The sequence below is a fragment of the Pseudonaja textilis genome, chromosome 9 (genome assembly GCF_049901715.1).
Source record: "Pseudonaja textilis isolate UNSWEBS1 chromosome 9, rPseTex1.2, whole genome shotgun sequence".
NCBI classification, from domain to species: Eukaryota; Metazoa; Chordata; class Lepidosauria; order Squamata; family Elapidae; genus Pseudonaja; species Pseudonaja textilis.
The window spans coordinates 7574809-7600571 of NC_141998.1; the positions used below are offsets into that span (position 1 = coordinate 7574809).

Consider the following 25763-nt stretch of genomic DNA (forward strand, 5'->3'; position numbering starts at 1 on the left):
CTCTGAGTCTAAGGTAAGTGCTCACCCAGTTTCATTTATATCTGGGTGTGCACAATCCGGCTGTAGGCTCACGGGCACAGATCATTCAAATGCTCTGTATTGACCTCATAGGGAATTTGTAAACTGTGACCCAGTTTGCGTGACTTGAGTGTGTTATACAAATTCTTCAATTCGGGTTGAATTACAAGCCCACAGCTTGTAGCATGATTTGTAGTCCCAATCATATTTTCTAAGCCCATTTAAATCGTGTTTGCTCTGGTTACTTTTAACAGGAAGATCCTCTACATTTGTTTCTGTAACTCAGCTAGAAATGTGCACAGGCTAAGGGTTGCATACAGCCACATGCTGCCATGGAGCTTATACGAGTTATAGTCCAAGGTGTCCAGAGAGATCAGATCCCCTAATTATATTTTAGCAGGAAAAATATAGCTGGAATCTTATTTCTGTTGCAGCTGAAACTTGTTTATCTATAAGGCCAGATTTATACAGGTGGTATTAAATTACCTTTCCCAACAGACCCAGTGGATTGGCTAATGACAATGAATGATGAGAGCTGCAAACCAAGCATGTAACACCAGTTCCAGATTTATAGGCTGATGAAACATCAGTTTCCATTTGCAATTACAAGCCTTATTCCTTGATTTTCCCCCCTATGAAACAATGAAGGCGGTTCAAGTTTTGATTTGCATAGGCACGTACGAAGGCTTGGGAGTGACGTATGGAAGGACCTTTAAGATCAAATCTTAACATTGTGATATCTGGATTGGGTTAAATTAACTTAACCCTGTCTTGTTTCTTGGCACGGAGGGCTGCTGAGGTGTTCCTTGTTTTGTATTGGCATAACTGGAATGACAGAGCTGAATGTTTCGACAGCTTTTTGGAGACTTTTGGAGACTTGAGTTATTTTTCCATTACAAAAAACCTGCAAGAGTGGTGATGGTGTGCATTAATGCAGTATGTGAATTATAGGGACTTTCCTTTTTTCCTAACATTTCAAAATTTTCCAGCCATCTTTTAGCTGTGTATGTTCCTAGCCCTTTATTTCCTAGTACTGACAGAAGAGATTGCTAACTGTGGGGTCCTTGGTGCTCTCTGAGCTTGGTTGTAATCTTATGGACGTTTCATTACCAAACTAGGTTTACATCACTTTGTAAAGTAACCCAAACGTAAAGTAACTCTACTTTATCCAGGTTCCCCAGGATGTATCACTCAATTTTTGACCAAGAGAATTCAACGATGGGCATTATTCACTGTAATGGAAACCTGTATAGAAGAACAATTGTTGGTTCTAGTTCACAAGACTTGTAGGTCCAGTGACAATAAAACAACAACTTGGTAATTCAGGGCTCACAGGAGCCTTTGTATTACACTTGCACCTTCAATTCCTGATTATTAGACATGAGCAGCAGATCGTAAAATTGGAGCACTGAATGTCCCCCTTTTGCAATCAAAACTTACGACACTGTTCTACGTCAAGGAACCAACATGTACAGCATTCACAGCCCAACTATTTTAAATTTGTAGTGCATAACAGGCTTAAAATAAGACTCCAAATGTATCCATGATGACTCTTTTTTAAGAAATAGAGCTATTTCTTTTTGCCAAGAAGATTCAAATCTGGACACCTTTCAACCCTCCGTTTCCACCCCCTCCCCTATTTAATAAGCCACTGTAAATAAAAGTTCACCAATTCGGGCTGAAATAGAATAGAATAGAATACTTTACTGGCCAAGTGTGATTGGACACATAAGGAATTTGTCTTGTGTAAATACTCTCAGTATACATAAGATACATTCGTCAGGAGTCGAGAATCATCAGGTACAACACAATGATAGTCATAGGGTACAATAAGCAATCAAATCATACTACGAAACAGTCAATATAAAGCGACAAAGTTACAGTCATACAGTCACAAGTGGGAGGGAATGGGTGATAAGGAGTGATAACAAGATTAACAGTAATAGTAGTGCAGACTTTGTAACAGTTGAACAGGGTTGAGGGAATTATTTGTTTAGCAGAGTGATGGCTTTCGGGGGGAAAAACTGTTCTTGTGTCTAGTAGTTCTGGTGTGCAATGCTCTATAGCATCGTTTTGAGGGAAGGAGTTAAAATAGTTTCTGTCTGGGATGTGAGAGGTCTGTAAATATTTTCACAGCCCTCTTTTTGACTGGTGCAGTATACAGATCCTCGATTGAAGGCAGGTGGGTAGTAATTGTTTTTTCTGCAGTCCTAATTACTCTCTGAAGTCTGTGTCTGTCCTGTTGGGTTGCAGAACCAAACCAGACAGTTATAGAGGTGCAGATGATAGACTCAATAATTCCTCTATAGAACTTTATCAGCAGCTCCTTGGGCAGTTTGAGCTTTCTGAGTAGGCGTAGAAAGAACATTCTTTATTGTGCTTTTTTGATGACATTTTTGATGTCCATTTTAGGTCATGTGATATAGTAGAACCTAGAAATTTGAAGGTCTCTACTGTTGATACTGTGTTGTCTAGTATTGTAAGAGGTGGTAGTATAGGAGGGTTTCTTCTCAAGTCTACCAGCATTTCTACAGTTTTGAGTGTGTTCAGTTCCAGATTGTTCCAGTTACACCACAAGGCAAGTTGTATAACCTCCTGTCTGTATGCGGATTCATTGTTGTCTCGAATGAGACCAATCACTGTTGTGTCATCAGCAAACTTCAGTATTTTAACAGATGGATCGTTTGAGATGCAGTCATTGGTACATAAGGAAAGGAGAAGTGGAGAAAACACACAGCCTTGGGGGGTCCCCTGTGCTGATTGTACAGGCATCAGATGTAATTCCGCCTAGCTTCACCTGCTGCTTCCTGTCTGTTAGGAAGCTTATGATCCACTTACAAGTGTGTTCAGGTATCGCTAGTTGGTTTAATTTACTTAGAAGAGTGTCTGGAATGATGGTATTGAATGCTGAACTGAAGTCTACAAAGAGGACCCTTGCGTAGGTATTTGGAAATTCAAGGTGTTGTAGGATGTAATGCAGCGCCATGTTAACAGCATCATCTATTGATCTATTTGCTCGTATGCAAACTGCATGGGATCTAACTGTGGATCTGTGATGGTTTTCAGGTGGGACAGCACAAGCCTTTCAAAGATTTTCATAACTACAGATATTAGAGTAACTGGTCTGTCGTCATTCAGTTCCTTGATGGAGGGCTACTTCGGCACTGGGATGATAGAGCGTTTGAAGCAGGAAGGAACATAGCACATCTCTAATGATCTATTGAAGATTCGGGAGAAGATGGGGGCCAATTGGTCAGCACAGACTTTTAAGCAAGGAGGAGTTATCTTGTCTGACCCTGGTGCTTTTCCTGGCTTTTGTCTGTGTAATAGATCTTGTACTTCTTTTTCTATGATCACCAGAGGTTGTGAACCCAATGGATTGGGGCCAGTTGTAGGAGGCTTGGCTGTTGTTGGTGTGTTTGAGATGTGGGTTGTGGAGGTAGGTGGCTGTAATTTCTTTTCAAACCTGCAGTAAAACACATTCAGGTCATCTGCTAGTTGTTGATTTCCTTCTGCCTGGGAAGGAGGTTTGCTGAAGACAGTGATGTTTTTAAGAATTTTCCACATGTTTGCTGGTTCATTTGTTGAGAACTGATTCCTTAACTTTTCAGAGTAGCTTCTTTTTGCTGCTCTGATCTCTCTTGTTAATATGTTTCTGGCCTGGTTGTATAGCATTCTGTCACCTTTTCTGTAAGCTTCCTCTTTGGAATGAAGTAGCTGCTTAAGTTTAGCTGTGAACCAAGGTTTATTATTACTATATATTTGCAGGTTCCTTGTTGGTACACATAAGTCTTCACAGAAGCTGCCATATGATGTTACAGTATCTGTGAGCTCATGTAGGTCTGCAGAGGCATCTTCAAAAACATTCCAATCAGTGCAATCAAGGCAGGCCTGGAGTTTCAGCTTTGCCTCATCTGACCAAGTCTTCACTGATTTAACTGTTGGTTTCATGGCTTCAAGTCTTTGTCTGTAGGCAGGTATAAGGTGAATCATACAGTGGTCAGAGTGTCCCATGGTAAAGATCTATAAGCATCTTTTACTGTTGTGTAGCAGTGGTCTAAAGTATTTTTGCCTCTGGTGAGACAATTTACATGCTGGAAATATTTTGAGAGCTCTTTCCTTAAATTTGCTTGATTGAAATCTCCTAAAATGATGGGAAGGGAACCTGGGTGTTTGGCTTCAGCCTCCATATGGTAATTTGATCAGCAAGAGTTCGTAATGCCTTGTTTACACAAGCTTATAGAGGAATATACACAGCTATTAGGAGAAATGAGAACTCACATGGAGAAAATGGTTTGCAGTTGATATGTAAAGACTCTTAAATTTTCATCACATAATTTATATCTTATAGTTTTATCCCGAGACCAGCTGTTGTTGATATATAAACATAATCCTCCACCCTTTGTTTTACCTGATGTCTCTTCAATTCTGTCTGATCTAAATGTCTGAAATCCTGGGATGTATATGGTGTTGTTCCCATGAATTTGTGGATTAAGGCAGGTTTCAGTAAAACAAAGAACAGCTGAATTGTAAAAATCAGAATTCTATCTATTTAACAGATGAATTTCATCCATCTTGTTAGCAAGTGAGTGTAAATTAGTCAGAAAGATTGAAGGGAGAGGAGTTTTTCCCCCCCATTCCTTAGTCTGTTTAAATTCCTGCTCATTTACCTCTTCTCTTTTTGGGCGTTGCCGCTTCTTTGCTTTCTTTGTTGTAATCCATAGCACCGGGAATTAGTTAGAATCTCCTCTGTGTTTGCAAAGACAGGTGGGGGTGAGGAATCAGAAAGCTGCTCCTTAAGGAAACATTGGCTAATTCTTAGCAGATGGTCTCATGAGGATGAAATCCGGAGTGAATTGCAGATAATAAGGAATAAAGAAACCATTAGAGAGCATTTCACCGAGGCAGCCATCATTGGTGCCATCTTGGCAGCCCAAGAGTTTGCTACAATGGGTGAACTGATCATATTTTTAAAACCCTCATTGGAAGTTGAATAAATATAAATTGCATATATTGTGCTTTCATAAATATTTTTTTCTAGAGAAGTGTTCTAAAGCAAGGTAGGGCCAAGATAGCAATGTCTTTGGGAGTTATTAGCAAGCTTCTTGTCCCAACTGGATTCAATAGATATTCCTATACCTAAGACAAGAGAAGGTCCTTCTCTCCATCCAGCAGCAGCTTTTCAGATACCACTGAGAAAAACATGCTGTGGAAGGAACGTCATTTTCCCATTGAGTCTTCAGCAGGGCAACCTATCTGACGCTCTGAGACATGTGCAATGGTGTCAGCATCTCTTCAAAGATGGCTCCTTTCACATTCGACCCTCTCAGGTTGGCCTCTTGTAGATCACAGCCTGACAGGTCACAGTTCTGAAACAACAGAGCAAGTTATTAGCAGGAGTTACTGGATGACTTGCCTGCAAAGCAGCATGGCTATTAAAGTTGAAGGAAAACTCCCAATGAATCCCTTTGTTTAACCCTCTGGGGTCCATCAAAAATCAGAAGATGGAGACCTCACCTCCAAATCAGTTCCTGCCAAGGTTGCTCCTCTCAAGTTGCAGTTTTTCAATTTTGCGTTCTTTAGAGTTGCAACTCGGAGATTGATGCCAGTCATTTGACTTCCTTCCATATCAACACCTTTCAAGTTAGCACCTGCAGCCACAAAGTCCAAGCCCATAAAAAAAAGAGGTGGAATTTCATCTCACTCTCCCTTTAGCATCCTATTACAAGGTATAGCAAAAGATTCTGACCTTTATGTTGATTGAACCATTGGATTTATTGTACATAAACTAAATTCTGTCATGTTCTTCTTCCTTTTCTGGTAAAACAACCATCATAAAAACCTTAGGGCACCATAATTCATTAACAAAGGCATCCAACTATAAAAGTTTGCCATATTTTATCTTTCTGTTTTATTTTATTGTAATTTCTTGAGTTAATATTGTGAGCCACCCAGTCATCGAGAACCAGTTGTCATACAAATTGAATCAATTATTATAGTTGGTGGATAGTCAGCCAGATGTTTGGATTGGATTTGGCATTTTTATTCACCTATCAAGTCCTTCCCAAGAGCTGGGATAGGCAGATATTGTTAGTATTATTATTGTTCATTGCAGTCAGATGGATGCTCAGACTGGATTTAGCATTTTTGTCTGCCTATCAAATCCTTCGCAAGGACTTGGGATGGCCTATGTGGATGTTTGATAGTGTTACTGATATTGTCACAGGATGTAAGCTGTTTTGAGTATAGCTGCCTTTTGCAATTGACTGATGGTGAATTTGTCAATGCCGAATGTGTTCAGGTTGTGCCCCAGCTGGTTTAGGATTGTACCCAAGGTACAATCCTAAACCAACTGGATTGTACCTTGGGTAGTGCTATTAGTACTATCTTTGCTTTCTTTGCCATTTCTATTTCTATTTCTATTTGCAAGTCTTTATGTTTTATTATCTGCTCCAGTTCCTTCTCTTCTATTCTCCAGATCTAGTCTTCAGGTCCTGCCTTATTATTAATCAAAGTGCAAGTGTATAAGTAATGGAAGTCATAGCCCTTCAGAAATGGTTGAAGAGATGAATATTTTACCCAGAATTTTATATTTGTTTCAAACCATACCAATTAGGCTTGGTAAAGATTACTTTGAAGAATTAAATAAAATTGTGTTGAAGTTTATATGGCAAGGTAAGAAAGCCAGAATAAAATTAAAACTTCTACAAGATGCTAGAATTAGAGGAGGATTTGGCCTTCCGAATTGGGAGTTGTATTACCAAGCTGCAAATTTAATGTGGGTTAAAGAATGGATAACATTAAGAAAGACTAGATTGTTGACATTAGAAGGACATGATTTATTACTGGGATGGCATGCTTTTCTGTGGTATAAGGGAACTAAATCACAGGGCTATTTTAGAAGGCACTATATAAGGGAGTCTTTATGGTTGAATTGGGAGAAAATTAAGAGAAAATGTTATTTGAAAATCCCAGTCGGGTTATCAACTATTGAAGCCTTTTCTTATCCTATAATATATGAGAAGGAACAAACAGTTAGATATGGGGAAATATTGGATGAAAAGAGTGAACTTAAAACAATGCAAAAACTAGAAGAACAAGGCATAAAGATGAATTGGTTTTCATATGCGCAAATACGTTCAAGGTATCTTATAGATTCTAAAACGGAGGGATTTTATGATAAATTGACTGATTTAGACAAGATCTTGACAGGTACTGATGAAAAAGTGATTAAAAAATTGTACAGTTATTTGTTGGAAATTATATTAGAGGAGGAACAAGTTAAAGAAATGATGATTGGGGGAAGAATTTTGGATATGGGATTGATTTGGAGAAATGGGAAAAACTGTGGTCTCAAAATTATAAAATGACATGTCAACAGCTTATAAAGAAAACTTGTATAAGATGTTTTACAGGTGGCATTTCCCCCGACAAGAATTGCAAGAATGTTCAAGAACAAATCCAAAAAGTGCTGGAAATGTCATCAGATACCTGGCTCATACTACCATATGTGGTGGACTTGTGAGGACGCTAGAAAATATTGGACTAAAATTCGCATATGGTTGGAAAAAATGATAAAGACACATATAGACTTGAAACCAGGGATTTTTTTTATTGGGAATCTTACCTGATACATATAATAATAATTTGAAGTATTTGATTGTAAATGTATTAACAGCGGCTAGGATTGTATTTGCTAAAAACTGGAAGAGTGAGAAAACTCCATCAGAGGAAGAAATTATTAAGAAAATATTGGATTGTGCTGAAATGAGTAAATTGACATTTGAAATTAGAGAAAAAGAAGATAAACAATTTTATGAAGTTTGGGATCTTTTTTATCAATGGTTAGATAATAAAACATAATAATAGAACATTTAGACTTAGGATATAATTTTTTTTCTTTTTTTTGATATTATTTTTATAAAACTTTATTAAGATAGATTTGGTATGATCTTACGATTCATTGTAAAATAAATTAAGTAAATTATAGTTATCTCGTTAAAGTATGAATTAATAAAATTATAGATAAATGATTTCTTAGTGATGATATTAGGTTATACAATTATTGATTGATAATATGAGCTATTATGTAATATAATTATATTAGCGATTAGGAATGGATGCACAAAAAAAAGTGGTAAACCAACCGATGCACTGTTTGTAAATTTATGAAGAAGGATGATATTTTTATGTTTTATGTTGTATGTCTATGTTGTTTTGTGGTTAAAATAGAAAACTTTTTTTTTTAAAAAAGAAATGGTTGAAGAGGTTACGAATTGCAACAGTAAATGTTATGCTGCCATATGTTCAATCAATATTTGTGAATTGGATTTTATCATATTCCTTTTTCTTCTTAAAATCTACTTATCCCTGGGGTCAGAAGTGGGACAGAGTCACAAAAACCTAGCAATTGTGGTATCCAAACCATATACCATGCAACATGCTCAGTCATCATTTGTTAAATGTGTGTAAGCTGTGTTGGATTTCAACTAGCGTTGTTTTCCTTCTCTGCTTCCTGCTCATTTAAACTGTACTTTTTATCTACATAGCAGATGCTCTGAGTTACTTTTCCTCTGCTTTGAAAGCAACTTTTCGTCATCATGATATCTGTTGATCTGATTAATATTTCCTTTCGATTCTAACAATCAACCTTTAATGATCAAAAAGACACATTCAGTCAATTCCTGAATGATACTGACTGCATTACATAAAAATCGGTGGAGTTTACCTTCCAAATTAGCTTTAAGGCCAGAAGGATCTTCAAAATTGCAGCTTTTCAGGGAGGCTCCCTCTGCATTTGAGCACAACATCTTTACACCTTGGAGGTTGGCATACTGCCAAAGAAAGAGGAAAAGAAAAATTTCAGATGGAAAAGAGGCCACATTTCATCTGATCTAGAAATCTGCAGGCTACATTTGACAGATGCTGGACTGATCATATTTGCTTAAAATACTACCAAGAAAATTCCACAGCCTTTGTTAGCAGAAGCTGCAGGTGTCAGATCACAGTGCTTTGCCTAAAAGACTTTGCCTTTATCTAAACTCTTCAGGAAAAGAATTGTAGATAAAGGACTTTATCTCTCCCTAAACGTAAAGAACTTCACTTTTACCAAAACTCTTAAAATTTGCCTCTTGATTCATTTCATGGTTATTTCATTTCATCTTTTCAAATCCACCATACCAAGTCCTGATCAAGTACAGCAGGGGAGTCAAACTCAATTTCATTGAGGGCATCAGGGCTTGTGTTTGATCTTGGGAGGGCTGGGGGGGCGTGGCCAGGGTGGAGCGCTCTGCACCTTCCTGCAGCTCCCAGCCAGCGAAACTTGATGATTGACAAGTGTCATTACTAGTCATATCTCAAGATTTATTTCTAGGCCATGCATGCTCCATAGGGCAGCTATTGTGCAGATTCCGTCTTTTTCAAAGTAGTACTACTTTAGGCACACTACTATGGGACAAAGCTAATCACTCATTAGGTGGAGTGGTTAATCCGTTTTGCCTAAAGTTTGCAAGTGTGTTTTATTCTTATCCAAAAAACACCCACATCTAGAACAGATCCGGAGAGATCAGCCCGTTCAAGATTTGAGCAGCAGAGGTTCGCGTGGGCCAGGTTGCATCGGCTCAAGTTGGCCATCTTGAAGTTGATGTACCGGAGATCTAAACGAGAGAGGTCTGCTCCGCTAAAATTTAACCCCTGGAGAAGAAGAGAGCAGTGGTCAGGTGATCTAGTCCACAAGGAATCTGAGTTCAAAATGACTTGTTTCCATTCTGCCATGGTTAGATCAAACTCAAAACAACCCTTCTGGAATGGAAACTTCGGGGTCAGCCTTGTTATCTACATTTTGTAGCAACTATAGCAAAATCCAGGTCAGAAATCCAAATGCAATTGCTTTGAAGACAAAGTGTTTAATCTAACCCAGAGAAGGAGTGCAGTCAACATTTATTTATTTGTCCAATTCCTAGTGCCACCCATCTCAGTGAATGACTGGGTGGATTATACTTCAGAACATATATTGCAATTAAAAATATGATTACAGATTACCAGAGGTGGAAGAGACCTCGTAGGTCATCCCTGACCTAGCAGGAGACCTGACACCATTTCTGACAAATGGCAGTCCAGTCTCTTCTTGAAAGCCTCCAGTGATGACGCTCCCGCAACTTCTGAAGGCAACTTCTGTTCCATGGGTTGATTGTTCTCACTGTCAGGAAATTTCTCCTTATTCCCAAGTTAAATCTCTCCTTGTTCAATTTCCGTCCATTATTCCTAGTTTGGCCTTTGGGTGCTTTAGAAAATAGCTTGACCCCTTCCTCCTCTCTCTGGCAGCTCCTCAAATATTGGAAGACTGCTATCCTGTCTCCCCTGGTCCTTCTCTTCGCTAGACTAGCCATGCCCAGTTCCTGCAACCGTTCATCCTATGTTTTAGCTTCCAGTCGTCTCTGTTAGGGATACACCCTAGCAGAATCTGCACGGCAGTCAGGCAAAATATGTGAGATAAACGTTTTTGTAGCTTACAGATACACTGTGCTAGTTAAATAGTTTATTCCAGTAAGAGTTTTAGCATAGTCAAAACAGTCCATATATCATTCACTAATTCAGTCCGTCCGGGGATTATTCAGTTGCAAATTCCAGTGTCGAAAAAGAGGTCAGTAAACTTACAAATATCAGTCCAGTAATATATCTCCTCGCAGTAGAGATATGAAGAAGTCAAAACTCCTCTCTTCCTTCAGCGACTCAGCAGTAGGGAAAACACGCAGTTAACGAACCATCAATTCATCAAACCATCAATCCTCAGCAAGCAATCCAGCAGGTTCTCTTGCTCCCTCTTATGGTGGTTTCACACCGCACCCAAAATTACATGCTTTGCAGTTTAAAGTGACACACACTTAAACTTACTATCGTAGTTTATATATATTATTTTACCCAAACTACGTTAGGTAACCTTGTTATTCCTAACAGTCTCATCATCTTGGTTGCTCCTCTCTGCACTCTTTCTAGAGTCTCAACATCTTATTAAAATATTGTAAAGCAATAAAAACATTAGAACATCCCACTCAAGATACACAAGAACAAGTGATCCAGGTTCCTCTAAAGTAGAGGTCCATGAAGCAGCTCCAGTACTTGGTATGCCAGAAACTGGGCCCTGCAAACAAGAGAAGCTCCATCCATGGGATGCAGGCAGCATGCAAAATCATGCCTCCTTCCAGCCTGTGGAAAAACCTTTCTCCACGGAAGGGGTCCCTGGGGCCCAAAGGTTGGAGGCCGCTGCTCTGAAGCATGCTTATCTAACCTTTCATTTTCTCTGGGTTGTATCAAATGAAGTGGAATGGGCTGCATATAAAACATTATAGTATAGTTAATGCATACAAGCAAACTTGCTTAATTTTTCAACATTTTTATTATCTTGTGGGACCGTATTACTAGCTATCCAGGACTGCATGCTGCCTGTGATGATTTTTAATGTATCAGAGGAACCTTTTCCCTTTACAAGTTGTGCAAAACAGCTCCAAAAAGACATCCTTTTTTTTTTTTTATTTCAGTGACAGTCATATTACCTGACAGCGTAGCTCTGACTTGGTTGAGGTTGCAAGGAGGAACCTGACAAATTCCTTTCGAGAAATCGGGGAATGGTCTTCTGCAGGTTGGGAATTCTGTCAAGGAAGACAAGAAGCGCTTAGGCCCAAACAATACAAGATGGAATAGCTCAAATTGGGCGATATACAGCAAGGTGGGGATATTTGAGGCATTTTACAGATTACAGCTTAACAGAGTGGGAAGGGACCTTGTAAGTCATCTAGTCCAACCCCCCGCCCAAGCGGGAGACCCTGTACCATTTCTGACAAATGGCAGTCCAATCTCTTCTTGAAAGTCTCAAGTGATGAAGCTCCCACAACATCCGAAGGCAACTTCCATTTTCAAGAAGGATATTTACTATCCACGGGAAAGCTATTGGGGATGTTGACACTGTAGGCTTGTTACATCTAATTCTGTCTCTTTCCTCTAAACCACATCTAGAAATCACTGGTTTTTGCTAATTTACTTCTTCTGGCTACACTGTACGGCTGAGCCCATTAATCTCTATGTCTGAAGAACAAATTGTTGGCGTGCCACTTTATTGTGGCGCAGCAATTTGGGAGTGCTCTTTTTCTTGGCACGCAAGAAAATTAAGTTGATATCCTTAAGCCATATACAGTAGGCATGCATCTCTTTGAAAATAACTAACTTGACTGGGATCCACTCAGCATGCTGTCAATTAAATGTTACTGGCTTTTGTTCACGTTTTCATACTTTTTTTAAAATCAGGGATTCTATCAATACTAAAAAGAAAGAAAAATACAAAGCAGAAAAAAAAGATTTCTGTCTCTCAAAAATTTCTTCAAAATGTTTTTGTTTTTAACAAATAGAAACATTTCCAGGGCATAATCATCATCTTCATTTACTGATCCCAAAATCCCTTGTAGGGTGGAATCTGGGCACCTGAATGGAGCTAGCAGAGTGTTTTAATGGCCGGATGCCCTTCCTGTCACCAGTGCGGAGTTTTGTTCATATTTTCAGCGTGCCCAGAGAGAGAAATATCTGGCTCTACCTAGGATCGAACTCACAGCCTCCTGATTGTGAGGCTAGAGCGCCAACTCTAGGCCACCACACCACTTTCCTGGGCAGAATGTAACATAAAAACCAAAACTGTAACATAAAAACCAAAACAAAGGCGAACAGTCAGAAAGGAAGCAGATTCAAAAATTAGCATTACCTTAATTGCTAGTTCAAGGTGTTCAATTAGTGAGTCAATTCCAAAGAACCTCGCTTCCTCTAAGACACCTAGCATAAGAGGAGCGATACAACAAAGCTAGCAATGGTTACGAATAATGACAAGATTCACCACTCAACCTTCCTGCTCTCTAATCCAGGTTATAGCAACCATGCCCAGGATCAGACAGTTTCATTGGGCCAAGATCCTTTGCCAGAACTGGTTTCAATCATAATTAATATGAAATATCAACCATGATTTACTGCTTAAGAGAAACAATGGTTTGAAGATAAATTGTAAGCCACAATTCCCCAGCTTCATACAGTATGCTGTTTTATTGCAAACCAGGTCAACATCAGCATGTTAACAAAAAAAAGCTATCTAGTGATCTTAATCTTAAATCCCTTTTCCAGGTCTGTTTGATTAAAAATTTCACAACCTCTATTTAGCCACGTGTTGATTGATTGATTAATCCTACCTTTCCTCTGAAGAGCTCAAGAGGCTGTTTACTTAATACTTATTTCTCCAGTTTTGCCCCACAACAGGAACCCTATCAGTTTGGGCAAAGAAAGAAAGACTGGCCCAAATCATTCAGTGACTTGAACGAGTGTAGTATAGTATAGTGGTTATGGTGTGGGGCTAGGACTGGAAAAATCCAAGATTGTACCAAAATGCCAAAACCTTGAGTGAGATTTTCATGTGCTTGGTTCTAATTCAGGAAGCTTGGCTTTAGAATTGTCTGAGAACAAGCATGGTTGTAACAAAGCAACAAAATGTTTATAGGTCCTAGTACATACCTAACAAATTAATGCCATCGTTCACAATTAGCTGTCCATGCCGCAAATAGTTTAAGATCGGTTCAAAGTACTCCGGACTTCGGTCAATCAGAAAAGCTCCGCTGTGATCTCTCTTGTTTCCCCAAGCATCTGTTGCAGATGGACACATTTTTTTCAAAAAAATGCTTCCCTTAACCCGTCCTGAGATAAGCCCATTTCTCACCCTCCCCGTCTCCATCTGTCCCCAGCAGCTAAAATGCATCATCTGTAGCCAAGTTTAGAAATCAGACTTAAGTGCCGCTTAAGTAAAGAAATTAGACTAAATTTGCCACCACAAATTTAGAATGGGGACGTAGTAAATAAGGAGAAAAGGACATCCTCTAAACTGGAAATACATGTTCTGTTGTCTTGCTGGTGGTTCTACTACATTTACCTTCTAAAAGCAGGCACGACCAGGATAATGAGAAGGTGTCATGGTTTTAAGAAGTTAACTTCATACTCCTCCAATTCCATGCAATGGGACAACACTTTTGGCCCCAGTCTGCACTCTGGAGGCTGCAGAAAAGATTCTAACACATTATTTATAATCTGACCAGAACTTTCTTTTCTGCTTTGTGATTATTTCCATATGGGTGGACTTCAATTTCTAGAATTGTTAAGAATTCAAGGAATTGAAGCCATGTATGGGGAGGGACATCCGTTGGGAAAGACTAATCTAAAATATAGTTGAATTACATTTCCAGAAGTCAACATAGCTTCCAACAAGAATGTTGGAAGATGTAGTTCGGCATCATCCAGAGAGCTTCAGATTCTCCACCCTGTATGATCTAGGAAAGAGCCCCAAACCTGTTTACATATGTATGTAAAGAGAATAGTAACTATGTTCTTCTTTTGTGGCACTTCTGTAGCCCTTGACCAACAAAATTGCCTGAAAATCATTCCTCACTCCTGACTTAATGAACTGCTAAACTGATCCTTTCTTCTTCGTGTACCTTTGGACATGCTCCTCAAGAAGAGCTAGCTAGACAATGCTGCCAGCACAAACTCTCATTCTTGTTTATAAACACAAATCCAAAGTGTGCCACTGGGGTCTGTGTAGTTTCAGTGTAGAATCATATACATCAAACCTTACTTTGCAACAAAGAATAGTTTACATGACGTGGATTTGCAAACTGGGTACTGGATAGAGCTTTCACATATGTATCTCAAGTCATACCAACCTTTATCTTTAAACATGTGAGCCAACATGCTATCAGGTTCTTTACTAACCAAAGTGCTCCTAAGAAAGAAATATAGAGAAATGAATACATTGGCCACTTTGGCATTTGGAGTAGCATTCAGGTGGGGATTTAAAAAATAAAACCATCTGGCTTATTTACTATTTATTTCCATTTTATGTTTAATTATTTTCTTTTTATGTCCACAGAAAGAAGTGATAATAAAGGTTATCTTATCTTTATAAGCAAGTTGTGTCCCAATGCTGACTTAACCAATGGGAAATGTGGTTCTACACCAGATTTGAGAAAAGTTGGTTGAACCTTTAATTTATGGAATTGCTCAATTTAAAAATAACAGAGAAGGCTAAGACAATGTCATATTAAACCAGCATTTTAAAATCATGGATGGTTGAAAAATCATTTGGTATGGGTTGCACATAATAATAACCAACAACAGCCTTCACATATCATGCTACATGAACAGCCCTACAGTTTAACATGAAGCCTGAATGCAACCACTGTATCTAAAAGTTGTTAACAGCTTTATTAATGAACAATGCATTTAAGCCTTAGCTTAGCTTAGTTTGCTTTATTGATTAGCTCTTGGGCCATGTCAAAGTGCAGAGTTCCAGACACAAGTTATTACGAAAAACTAATAAAATACAATCTAAAATGAAATTGGAATAAAATACAATAGTTTAATATATAGATATATAAAATATGATAAAATTGTATTTCGGTATCACCCCTACAATCTACCCCAATCAGTCCCACATATGCCGATCTCAACTGAACATTTAACCCTTAGCAATATTATCTTTCCACTGATGAACTTCACAATAAGGAAATAAGACTCATACCGGGTAGTCGTGAAGTACCGTCCTCCTACATTGAGTGTTATCCAATCTGAATGAGATCCTGTTAATGTTTCTAGAGAGTTGATGTCATTCTGGGGATCTATGAACATGGAAAACATATCAACATACATTAACAACTTTAGACTTCCTGCTCTTCAGGGGAAAAACAGCTTGGTGCACTTACCAATGAATGGTTCGTCTTCACATACAAAAAGAACGTCATCATCTCTATGAAGGAAATGAGAAAGAAAACCAGGGATTCAGAATAAGCCCAACAAATGTTTTGGGAAACAGTAATTGTTAATTCTAGATTCCCAGGTTTTAGAGAGCTAAAATCAATCCTATCGCATTATGATAATGGTTTAAGTGATAAAGATCTAGATAACATTTCAACTATGCTAAGTAGCTTCATAGGAAGGAGTTTGAATTAATTTTTTTATGCAATAGTCATTTGTCGATAGTCTTTATATCAAACTTGCTCTGAAATGCAGTGTTTGAGCAAGAAAAGTTTAAAAAATATGAAATCACCAAGACGTTTTTTACTTTTCTTTTTGAAAGAGGAAATGAGCACCACAGTCTAAAACCATCCCTTTTCAGCGTCTGATTTTTGTTTTCCTACACTCCACTGCTTTAGTGTCAGGGAAAAGAAGAACATTGATAAATTAACAAACTCTCCATGCTCTAAATTCAATTGCTTTTGCAGATGGTTTTGATCCAAATTCCTTAAATGCAAAGACATTCGTGTTTGGGAAAGTTGGAAAGCTAAGAGTCAAGCTGGAGTCTCAGATTCATATTTATGCAAAAATACTCTGGTAACGGGGCTTTGTTTACAGCCTACTTCCCAACAAATTCAATAAGCATAGGACACATGGAGCAAACAAACCCCTTTAGTAGAAAAATATTTGTTAGAAGGCAAACTATAGGATTCTCTGGCCAAGGGAGATGGGATGAAAACCTATTTGTAACCATTACACAATGGAATCCACATACAATCCTGTCCCAGATGAGAAGCTATATAAATCATATAATTTGACTCCGAAGCTCAGACTTTCCCTTCCTCTGCTTTTCCATTTATTGTAATCAGAGTGTACAACAAGGATAAATGCTTGATGCCCTACAGATGCTTTGGACTATAGCTCTCACCATGTCCAACCAGCATGAAAATTATATTTCTGGACATCTGGAAGACATCAGGTTGCCTACTCTTAGTTCACAATAATTTTGAATTCTTCACCAACTTTTTAGCTAATCTTGGGACATTTCCAAATCAGAATCAAATCATGGCTTGAATGGGGCTGGGGTTATGATTTGCAGAGCGGGCTTTTCACATGTCGGAATAGACCCATGTTTTATGCTAAGTCACCGTCATGGATTATTAAATTTGGCCTTGGGCATGGCATTCAATTAAGCCAGGATAACTGCATTATATTGCTGAATGTTGTGGCAGCCGCATTATATGGCTGAATATTGTGTGTGAAATGGGACACCATGACATGCTCAACAAACTGTTATTTAAACTGGGGTGGCCAACATTTTGGTTGCTAAAGGCAATGCTTAACGTTTTTCAGGATAGAAGTCTGCAAAGTGGCCATATCACATAAGCAAGAAGAGATGGGTGGGAAGACTGGAAGTGGAAGAATACAAAATAACTGAGTTAAAAGGGACCTTTGAAGTCCAACCTCCTGTTAAGGCAGGAGGCCCTATACCACCAGTCTCTTCTCAAAAACCTCCAGTTATGGAGCACCCGAAACTTCTGAAGGCGAGTTATTCCATTGATTAATTCTGATTGTCAGGAAATTTCTCCTTAGTTCTAGGTTGGGACTCTTTTTGATAAGTCTTCCATCTGTTACAGAAGAAGATGGAGCTATAATATATTCTCTATAAAATAATCCCTGTTGATAGGAGTGGTGTGAGGTGGAGCTCTCGCCTCACTATAAGGAGGCTGTGAGTTCGATCCTAGGTACAGGCAGATATTTCTCTCTCTGAGCACACCTGCTGAACAAAACTCTGCACTGGCGTCAGGAAGGGCATCCGGCCACTCTGCTAGCTTCATTCTATTGCCCAGACTCCATCCCGCAATGGATTATGGAGTCATTAAACAATGATGAAAATAATCCCCGTTGATGACTTTGTAGGAAAGGGGTTCATGGCCATTTCAACATCAATAAATTGTACTCTATTGTAGTACAACAAATATGGCATTCCTGAATCAGCTTTCATTCCACCTTCCAAGCAGTTCTCGCACCTATTAGGCTTATTCAAAAGGACTCGAATGAACACATTTCCAATATAGGGTAATCTTACCTAATTAAGGCAATGTCGTCAATAAGTCCACCTCTTCCATTGTAGACACTGGTTGCTTTTATTCCGAGCTTATTGCTTGCGACAGAAAGCAAATCAGAGAGTGTTCCATAAACAGCCACAACCTATAAGAGAAAGTTAGCCTTTTAATTCAGTGCACCCAGTTAGCTGCTCCAGGTTTTCCATCCATTTATATTTTATACTAGTATGCACATCCATGTGCTGTGCAGCACTTGATCTGCTTCAGAGTCAGCCTGAGATAAATTGGACCATCCCCACTCCCCCAAAGAAGTGGATCAGCCTTAGAAAATCTGTGCTTCTTTCTCATTCCCAATTTCCACAAGGTAGATTGCAACAAGGAAATAGTTTTATCTATGCTTGAAATTTAATATATTTAAGGCATTTTAGAGAACAGTCAAGCTACCAATACCTTTTCCATTAAATGAGGTCAATTTCTAGATTCATATTGGATCCAAACAGCCTCACAGTATTATCCTGCAGAATTAAGGGGCCCAGTTTGTGTATCCTGCCACCACAATGTGGTTTATTCGTTTCAGTTTTCAGTAATAAGCCACAATTCGTTGGGTTGTGTAATAAACCATACGAGCAGTCAGTGGCAACTGGCAACTTGATTATTTAAGCAAAACAATCACAAAGTGAAATGCAGCTCTGCTTATGATCTTATTTCAGCTTTCCCAGATCTGCCCAGGTGGTAAATGCAAGGATTGGTCATAAAGTTACTTTTTCATCACTGTCATAACTTCAAACGGTCACTAAATGAAGCAGTTACTAAACAAAGACAGTCACTAAACAAGGACTACCTGTATTTCAGTGTGTTTTATTTGATTTTGACACAGCATCATCTGCAAATTGAGTGATTTATCAATTTTATCAATTTGTGCATAGCACTATACCTTAATTCAGAAGTGGTGGTGAAGAGAGAGAGAGAGAGGGGGGGGAGGGGGGGGATAGCCAAAACTGATTGTATATATTGACCATAACAAGTAGAGTATTGTACTTATTAAATGCATTGTGCCGTTGATAAAAACAACCAGTGGAAGTTTTTCCAAATTGGGAAGATTCTTTTGCATTACAAATGATTTCAGAACAGTCAACATGATTAATTGAAGGAAGCTGGATCACTAAGCAATCAGAAGACAAAATGATTTCAAACTGTCAATAGGCCACATCACTCTTAGATGAACGGATGGTGGAGATTTAATCGCCTCATATAGACTTCTCCATCTTTATCACTGGAGAAAATTTTCTCTCTCTCTTTTTTTTTTCTTAAACGTTTATGGTTTCCAGTATTTATGTTTGTAACTTCAGTGTATGCTAGAATGCAACGAAGTCTACCACGGCAGATGGACTGCTCCTGTTTTATTTTGTGCGTCTCTCACCCACAGATGGGAAACCACATCCTGTGCTTGTCATTTGTTTTCCATTCCCAACAAGGTAAAGCACAGATTCGTATGTCAAAGGCCGTCATTTTAAAATGCCAGTCACTTCATAAACCCAAAACAACAGGGTTCCACAGGTGCTGGCTGATCTGATGCACAATTTTTTTTTTAAAAAAAAAAAATCCCCCGTCATCCGCTGTTTATAATCCAGAGTTTCCATACCTGTTCCCAATCACAGCCCTGCCACCTGTTGTTAAGAGTGAGCAGAAACAGCAACAGGAAAAACTTTTGATCGGTCCAAACGTCATCGCACTTCCCAGCTAACCCTCCTGGGTTCACAATCCATCAAAACGAGCAAACGTCAACTGAGAGGAATATCTGGGAAATTTCAAGTGGCAAAGTTCTCCAGAAGTTCCTCGCCTGTCCTAAAAATCGATCGTGGCTCAAGCTGTGCATTATGTCAACGACAAACAGGATGCTGTTTCTCTTTAGTTGGTGTAAAGCATATCTGAATTGAAATATTTCTTGAGGAAAGGAGAGCTACGAATAACCTAATCCCCCAAGTTTTTTTTAATTTTTTTTTTAGGGAATGAACCTTTACTGCTAAACTTTTTTTAAAATGATGAAAGTCTTGCATTTTTAAGACATTACAATTTAATATGTTCTCACACAATTACCTAATTCATGTGAGGCACTAAACATGAGCAACCTTCACAGACTGATTTATTGAACTTGAGCTCTCAACTCACACAACCGGGAAAATCAACTTCTATGCTACAAGATACAGGAAGTTCTCAGTTTATGACCAGAATTAGGACCAGAATTTCCAAAGGCCATGGTTAAATGAGTAAATGCCCAATTTTAAAAACGCTTTTTTTTTTTTGCCATGACTGTTAAAACAAATCACTGCAATTCTTAAGTGAATCATGTAGTCATTAGGCAGACCCGCTTTTCCTCACTGACTTTGCCTGTCAGAAACCAGCTGTTGTGGCCCTTCCAGCAGCCGAGTCAGATGAGGAGGCGGTGTGGGAGTCAGGGGCAGCATCAAGGCAACCTGAGAGCTCTGAGGGGGGAAAGGGAATGGAGCTGGCAGAGAGAGAGAGACGGAGCCTGGGCCGTCCAACAGCCTTCAGATGGAGAGTCAACAACCCCCAGGTCTGGAGGTGGTTGATGAAGAAGAGAAGGAACAGCTGGGTTCAGTGCCTGATGCGCAGATGTGAAGAAGGCAGAGGAAAGGAGAGCGGTGGAAATCTATGGGCCGGTCCTTGGGATGGAAGAGCCACCGCTGCCAGCAAAGCTTCGCCTCAGTTCTGGGGATAAAAGGCAGAGGACGGAGATGAACAGATGTGGCAGACAACTATTCATCATCTGGCTAGATGGCCTTGTTAGCCTGCGTTGAGAGAGAAACTTTTTGCCGGGGCAAGACATCTTTTGAGTTCACTTCAGAGGGTTTGACATGTTTTGGGAGCTAGGTCAGAATACCAGCTAGGATAGTCACAAATGGTGGTCACATGACCCTGAAATTGCTTCAGTTGTGGTAAATACATGTCAGTTGCCAGGTGCCCAAATTTTGATTATGCCTCCGTGCAGATGATATGGCGGTCATAAATAGAAGGGACTGGTCATATATCACTTTTTTCAGGGCTATCATAATTTCGAACGGGGTCAATAAAAATGGTTGTAAGTCAAGGAGTACCTGTATGATGGTGATTACAATGCAGGATATTGCAAGGAAAAATTAGAAAGGGTTTTCCTAGATCTTTGTTTAGCTTTCACAGGCTCTTTTATATACTTTTGCCAAAGCCATAAGCAGGTCAGAAGCTTGTTGTGACTGTCACAAGTTAGAAGAGTCACATTCAAATCCTAAACTCTGCTTCATTTATTACACTGTGAGTCATAAGAGAGTGAGTGGAGGAAATGAAATTTGGACAATGGACAGCTGTCTCCAAATAATCAGTCCTTGATGTACAACATCAGGAAAAAACGAATTTGTGGGAAAGGACACTGTAACAACAAAACATTGGAAATAACAAAGACAAACGCTGTTTTGCGTTCAGATCTTAATCCTCCATACAATATTGCTTTTCTCATTCCTGCTTGTTGAGTTATTATTAGCTTATGACAGCAAAGAAGCATATCTTATGGATTACTTATACCCCGGTAACAACTCAAGAGTTTCTAGGATAGAGATTCTTGTATACTGTGCTGACTTGTTTGGTTGTATGTTGACATGTGATCTCGATCATTATGGCTTGTTAATCAGGGAGGTATGATTTAGTATCTTAGGGAAATCCAACCATGTGTTACCCAACAAACAAGCCAAAAGAATACCAGTATTTGGCACAGTAAGACTGAAAAGGCTAGGGATCAAAATGACAATTTGTTGGAACTGAAGGCAAACAGACATGTCCCAAGATTAATGTTGCAGGATCCAATCTGGTTAGGTCACTGGGACCAGAGGTTTAATCTTCTGAGCTTTCAGACTTGTGCTGGAGGCCGTCTTCAGGGAACTTCTGTCTAGCAGAGTGTGTGCAGATATTTATATGGTGCCTGGTTGTGTGTGGCTTTTTAGTTGTTGGTGGGTATGAACGGCTGGCTTTTAAACTGTTGGCTCTTGTGCACAAGCAAACAACAGCCAACCAACTAAAGCCCAATCAACAACTAAAAAACCACACACAACCAGGCATTATATAAATATCACACACAGAATAGCCCAAAGCACACATTTTGCTAGAGAGAAATTTCCTGAGGATGGGCTCCAGCATCAAAAACTTGGAAGACTAAACTTCTGGTCCCAGTGACCAATCGGATCACATCCTATAATTTGTTGCAATTATAATTTACAGAACAAGCCACAGCATTAATACATAACACTAACCATAGAATTGTAACAGAAAGATATCGCAGGCAAGCAGTTGATTGAATAAGTCACCTGACTAATTCAAGTACGACTAAAGATAATAATTCAGCTCACACATCTTGCTAAGCCAAAATCTAACCACAACATCCTGTGATGTGAGAATCCAACCATACTCTCAAGCAATCTGATAAGAGAGTTTGCTAATAGAATAAAGCTAAAACATATTCCATGTATGCCCAAGCTATATATTGGTAAATGAATACAAATATTGCAAAATGATGTAGCTATTTTTTTGGGGGGGGGGGACTATCTTGGTATGTGCTAGATTTTTGGAATTTTTCACTGCATTGGGAAGATGGAGCAAAGCATCACAATATTATTTGAATAGGGAATTGCATTCTTCTCCTTAAAAACAGTGTGTGGAAGAAGAAGAAATATTTTGGGAGGAAGCCTAGATCCAGTTTATCAAAATAAATCTACACAGGTTATTTGTACAGCTGGATGCTGGCACAGGTCTTTTAAAAATTAAGTCCTGAGAAAATAGCATGTCTCCAAACAGATTTATATCTGTACAGCATTCATTAATTTATGCCTGTTCCTTGGTCCAGGAAAAAGTGACGCAAAGCTTGCATTTTCATTAATGTGAAGTGGACTTTTACTGGCACACAACCAGCCAAGTCACTGGCTAATTTCACACATAGTTCGAAGACATAATAGGCTAATCTGGAATTTGCCACTAGGAAATTGTCCTAAATAAATGAACCTTAGATCAATTTGTCCCTCATCTGACTATAATTCCTCCTACCCACTTCTAAATCGTGATCCTGTATTAATTAAACCTATGATAATTCAATGCAGTCTTCATAATCCTGTATATTCAATCCAGCTCTTAGGGAATGAGGATACACAAACAAGGGAAGGAATTAAGCCCGCTGCATGAGGGCTCAACTCAGGCCAAGGGGACAAAATATTGCAAACTAGGAGAATGAGAAGATGTAGTGCTGTACAATATATTATGCTTAGGTAAGATTTCTGTGGCTCTGTGATTTGCATGCACCAGTCCATTTAATTTATGCATTGTGAAAATGCAAAAAAATAAATAAATCATTAACCGGTTAAGAGTGTTGTGTGAATGCAAACTTTCTTCCTTTTGCAATAATTGGTATTAAATTGTGGAGTACCCACTAGGTAGAAGGGCAAAATTTAAATTAAATTATTAACAATCAGCATCAGTTAATAGCAGCTTTAGAGAGGGAAGAAAGAGGTTTTAATCAAAAAGTTGACATTGCAGTTCTGATGGTTTGCATTTTTTATCAAAGCCATCATTTATTTTGTGGATTTTGTATAATATGATGTTCTACAGTACTGTGCACCAAAAAAGTTTTCAATACTTATTTCTAATCTGAAGGTCATCGCAGAGTGAAATACAATGCAATCACCAGAAAAGAAATAGGATAAGTACTAATTACTTTATTGTGGGCTAAACATAAAATTGCAATGAAACCTACTAAGATGACTATATATAGCTGGTCTGAAAAGGTGAGTGCAGGAATTAGATGACTTGCAAATACTTTTCTTTCTTTCTGATGCTCTTTTAAATTACAGGCCAGACATGCTAGCCAATATATAGCCAATGTCTCTATTTTCATATTCTCATGTCCTCCAGATCTGTCCAACAACACATTTCATCACTCTTCATAGGAGCGAAACCAGGAATGGGAGTGCCAAATCCTACCAAATTAGGTGATTGCCCTCATCTGATTAATTCCAAATTCCAAACAGGATGAGAACTGGTTAAATCCTGAGGGTGAGGGGGATAGCAGACCACCAGGAAGTCCTAGGGCTGTAGCCAAGATCAGAAAGTTTAAAAAGTGAAGCCAGTCACCTTCACCACCTAAAAAAACCCTTATATAGATTTCTCATCTGCAAAAAAAAAAAAACCTTCCTCATCCCTTTTCTGGGAAGGTGGCCAGCTCAGAGAAGGGTGGGGTGGAATTCCAGGCAACACTGGAGGAAGTAGCTAGAAGACTTGGGGGGGGGGAGAGAAATTCCAAAGAAAGCTAAAAGTCGACATTTTGGGGGGTTGGTTGCAGACCTTTTATATCAGCTCCATGCTGGAAAGCACTATTTCAAGAGTGGCACCACCTTTGGCCACTTTTTTTTTTGCCCATGGTTTTATTTTTTATTTTTTAAAATGGCTGTTTTCTTTTTTGTTTGTTTAAAATAGTTTATTTAAGTTTCATATATTTAAAACTTTAAAAACAAACATATAAACAAATATATGTATGTATACACACACACACATTTTGGAGCAGGTATTGAGCATTGGTTACACTTTTTTCTTTTACCCCATAACATTGACGTGATCTACCTTGTTACAATACCTTCCTCACTCTTTTAATATTTTAATTTCACAGAATACTTTATTATACACACGTCCTTCATAGTTTCATAACTTATTCAGTTGTCAAATGTTGCTTTTTTCTTTAAACATTCATACCAACAGTTCCAAACTTGGTAGTATTCACTACCTTTGTTGTTTTTTTAGTAATTAGGTTAGGCTAGCCATCTCTGCACACTCGTGAATTTTTTTAATGACCATCTCCTCTGAAGGGACAATAGTTTCCAATTTTGAGCGTAGTTTATTCTAGCTGCCGTTATAATGTGCAAGATTAAATGTTGATATTTTTTTTTCTATTTTTGAGTCTATCATACCCAGCAAAAAGGTTTCGGGTTCAAGTTTTACATCTTGTTTTAGTTATATTTAGAATCCAATTTTTGAAAGCCTTCCAAAACTTCTGGGCATATGGACATGTCCACCACATATGAAAGTGGACACCTTCGGCCACTTTTAAGACTTGTGGACTTCAACTCCCAGAATTCTGTGAATTGAAGTCCACACAAGTCTTAAAGTGGCCAAGCTTGGACCTCTATTCCATCCCTTTCCAATCCAGGGGGAATTGCTCCCACGGAAGCTACCCCAGGATTCCCACCTTCCATCCGCAGCTCCAGAAAGCTTCCCTGCCCGGCTGTTCCCGATTGGGAGACTGCAGTCCCTCCGGGAGCAGAGACCTCGTGGTGTCCCCGATGCACCCAGAATCAAAGAGTAGTCCAGTAGTCCCGTTGCAAAAAGAAAAAAAAAAAAAGAGCCACGTCTTTCCCCGCTTGCCCCCTCCGATAGGAGTCGGCCGGCTTACCTTCCCATTTCTGGGGCTGCCATTAACAAACAGGGTGACTCTCTTCATGTCCTCCCTCCGGAGATGCTTTACCAGCCCTGGCTACAAACCCGGAAGAGTGGCTTCCTTTACCAACAGGCCCACCCACCAATCCGCCCCCTGCTTGTTTTTCCCTCTGCCCAATGGGATTGGGAAAGGCACGAGCTGGGCGGGACGTCTAAGGCAAGGAAGGCGTCCGTCCGTGCGATTTGCTTTTCAGAAGCAGAGGGGGGCGGGGCTTAACGGAGAAGGGCGGGGCAGGCGAGCTGGCGAGGCAGACTCTCCTCTTTTTTTGCCCTCCTCCCCTCCGAAAGGCGAGCCTCGGTCCTCATTGGCCAGGCCGGTATCACGTGATCTCCCAACCGTTCTTTTAT

General features: G+C 39.2%; 1 protein-coding gene across 1 annotated transcript; it reads right to left on the bottom strand.

Moving 5' to 3' along the window:
* Nucleotides 1–1702: 1702 nt before the first annotated feature.
* KCTD9 (potassium channel tetramerization domain containing 9) lies at nucleotides 1703–25504 on the bottom strand. The gene is made up of 12 exons (XM_026714900.2): nucleotides 25372–25504; nucleotides 17918–18039; nucleotides 15798–15841; nucleotides 15617–15713; nucleotides 14760–14818; nucleotides 13561–13689; nucleotides 12767–12834; nucleotides 11571–11666; nucleotides 9562–9711; nucleotides 8747–8852; nucleotides 5536–5669; nucleotides 1703–5387 (listed from the first exon to the last, which is right to left on the bottom strand). Exons 1-12 carry the CDS (start codon nucleotides 25417–25419, stop codon nucleotides 5271–5273), a joined length of 1170 nt encoding a protein of 389 aa, XP_026570685.1. The 5' UTR covers nucleotides 25420–25504; the 3' UTR covers nucleotides 1703–5270.
* Between the last annotated feature and the right edge of the window lie 259 nt (nucleotides 25505–25763).

What these genes read in the sequence shown, in the direction of transcription:
- KCTD9 (XM_026714900.2), bottom strand. Translation starts at nt 25,419, where the DNA reads ATGAAGAGAGTCACCCTGTTTGTTAATGGCAGCCCCAGAAATGGGAAG. An exon ending in ACCTTGAACTAGCAATTAAG is followed by an intron (nt 11,667 to 12,766) that starts GTAATGCTAATT and finishes CTTCCTTGACAG; the next exon opens with AATTCCCAACCTGCAGAAGA. An exon ending in TGGCAGGAACTGATTTGGAG is followed by an intron (nt 5,388 to 5,535) that starts GTGAGGTCTCCA and finishes CTGTTGTTTCAG; the next exon opens with AACTGTGACCTGTCAGGCTG.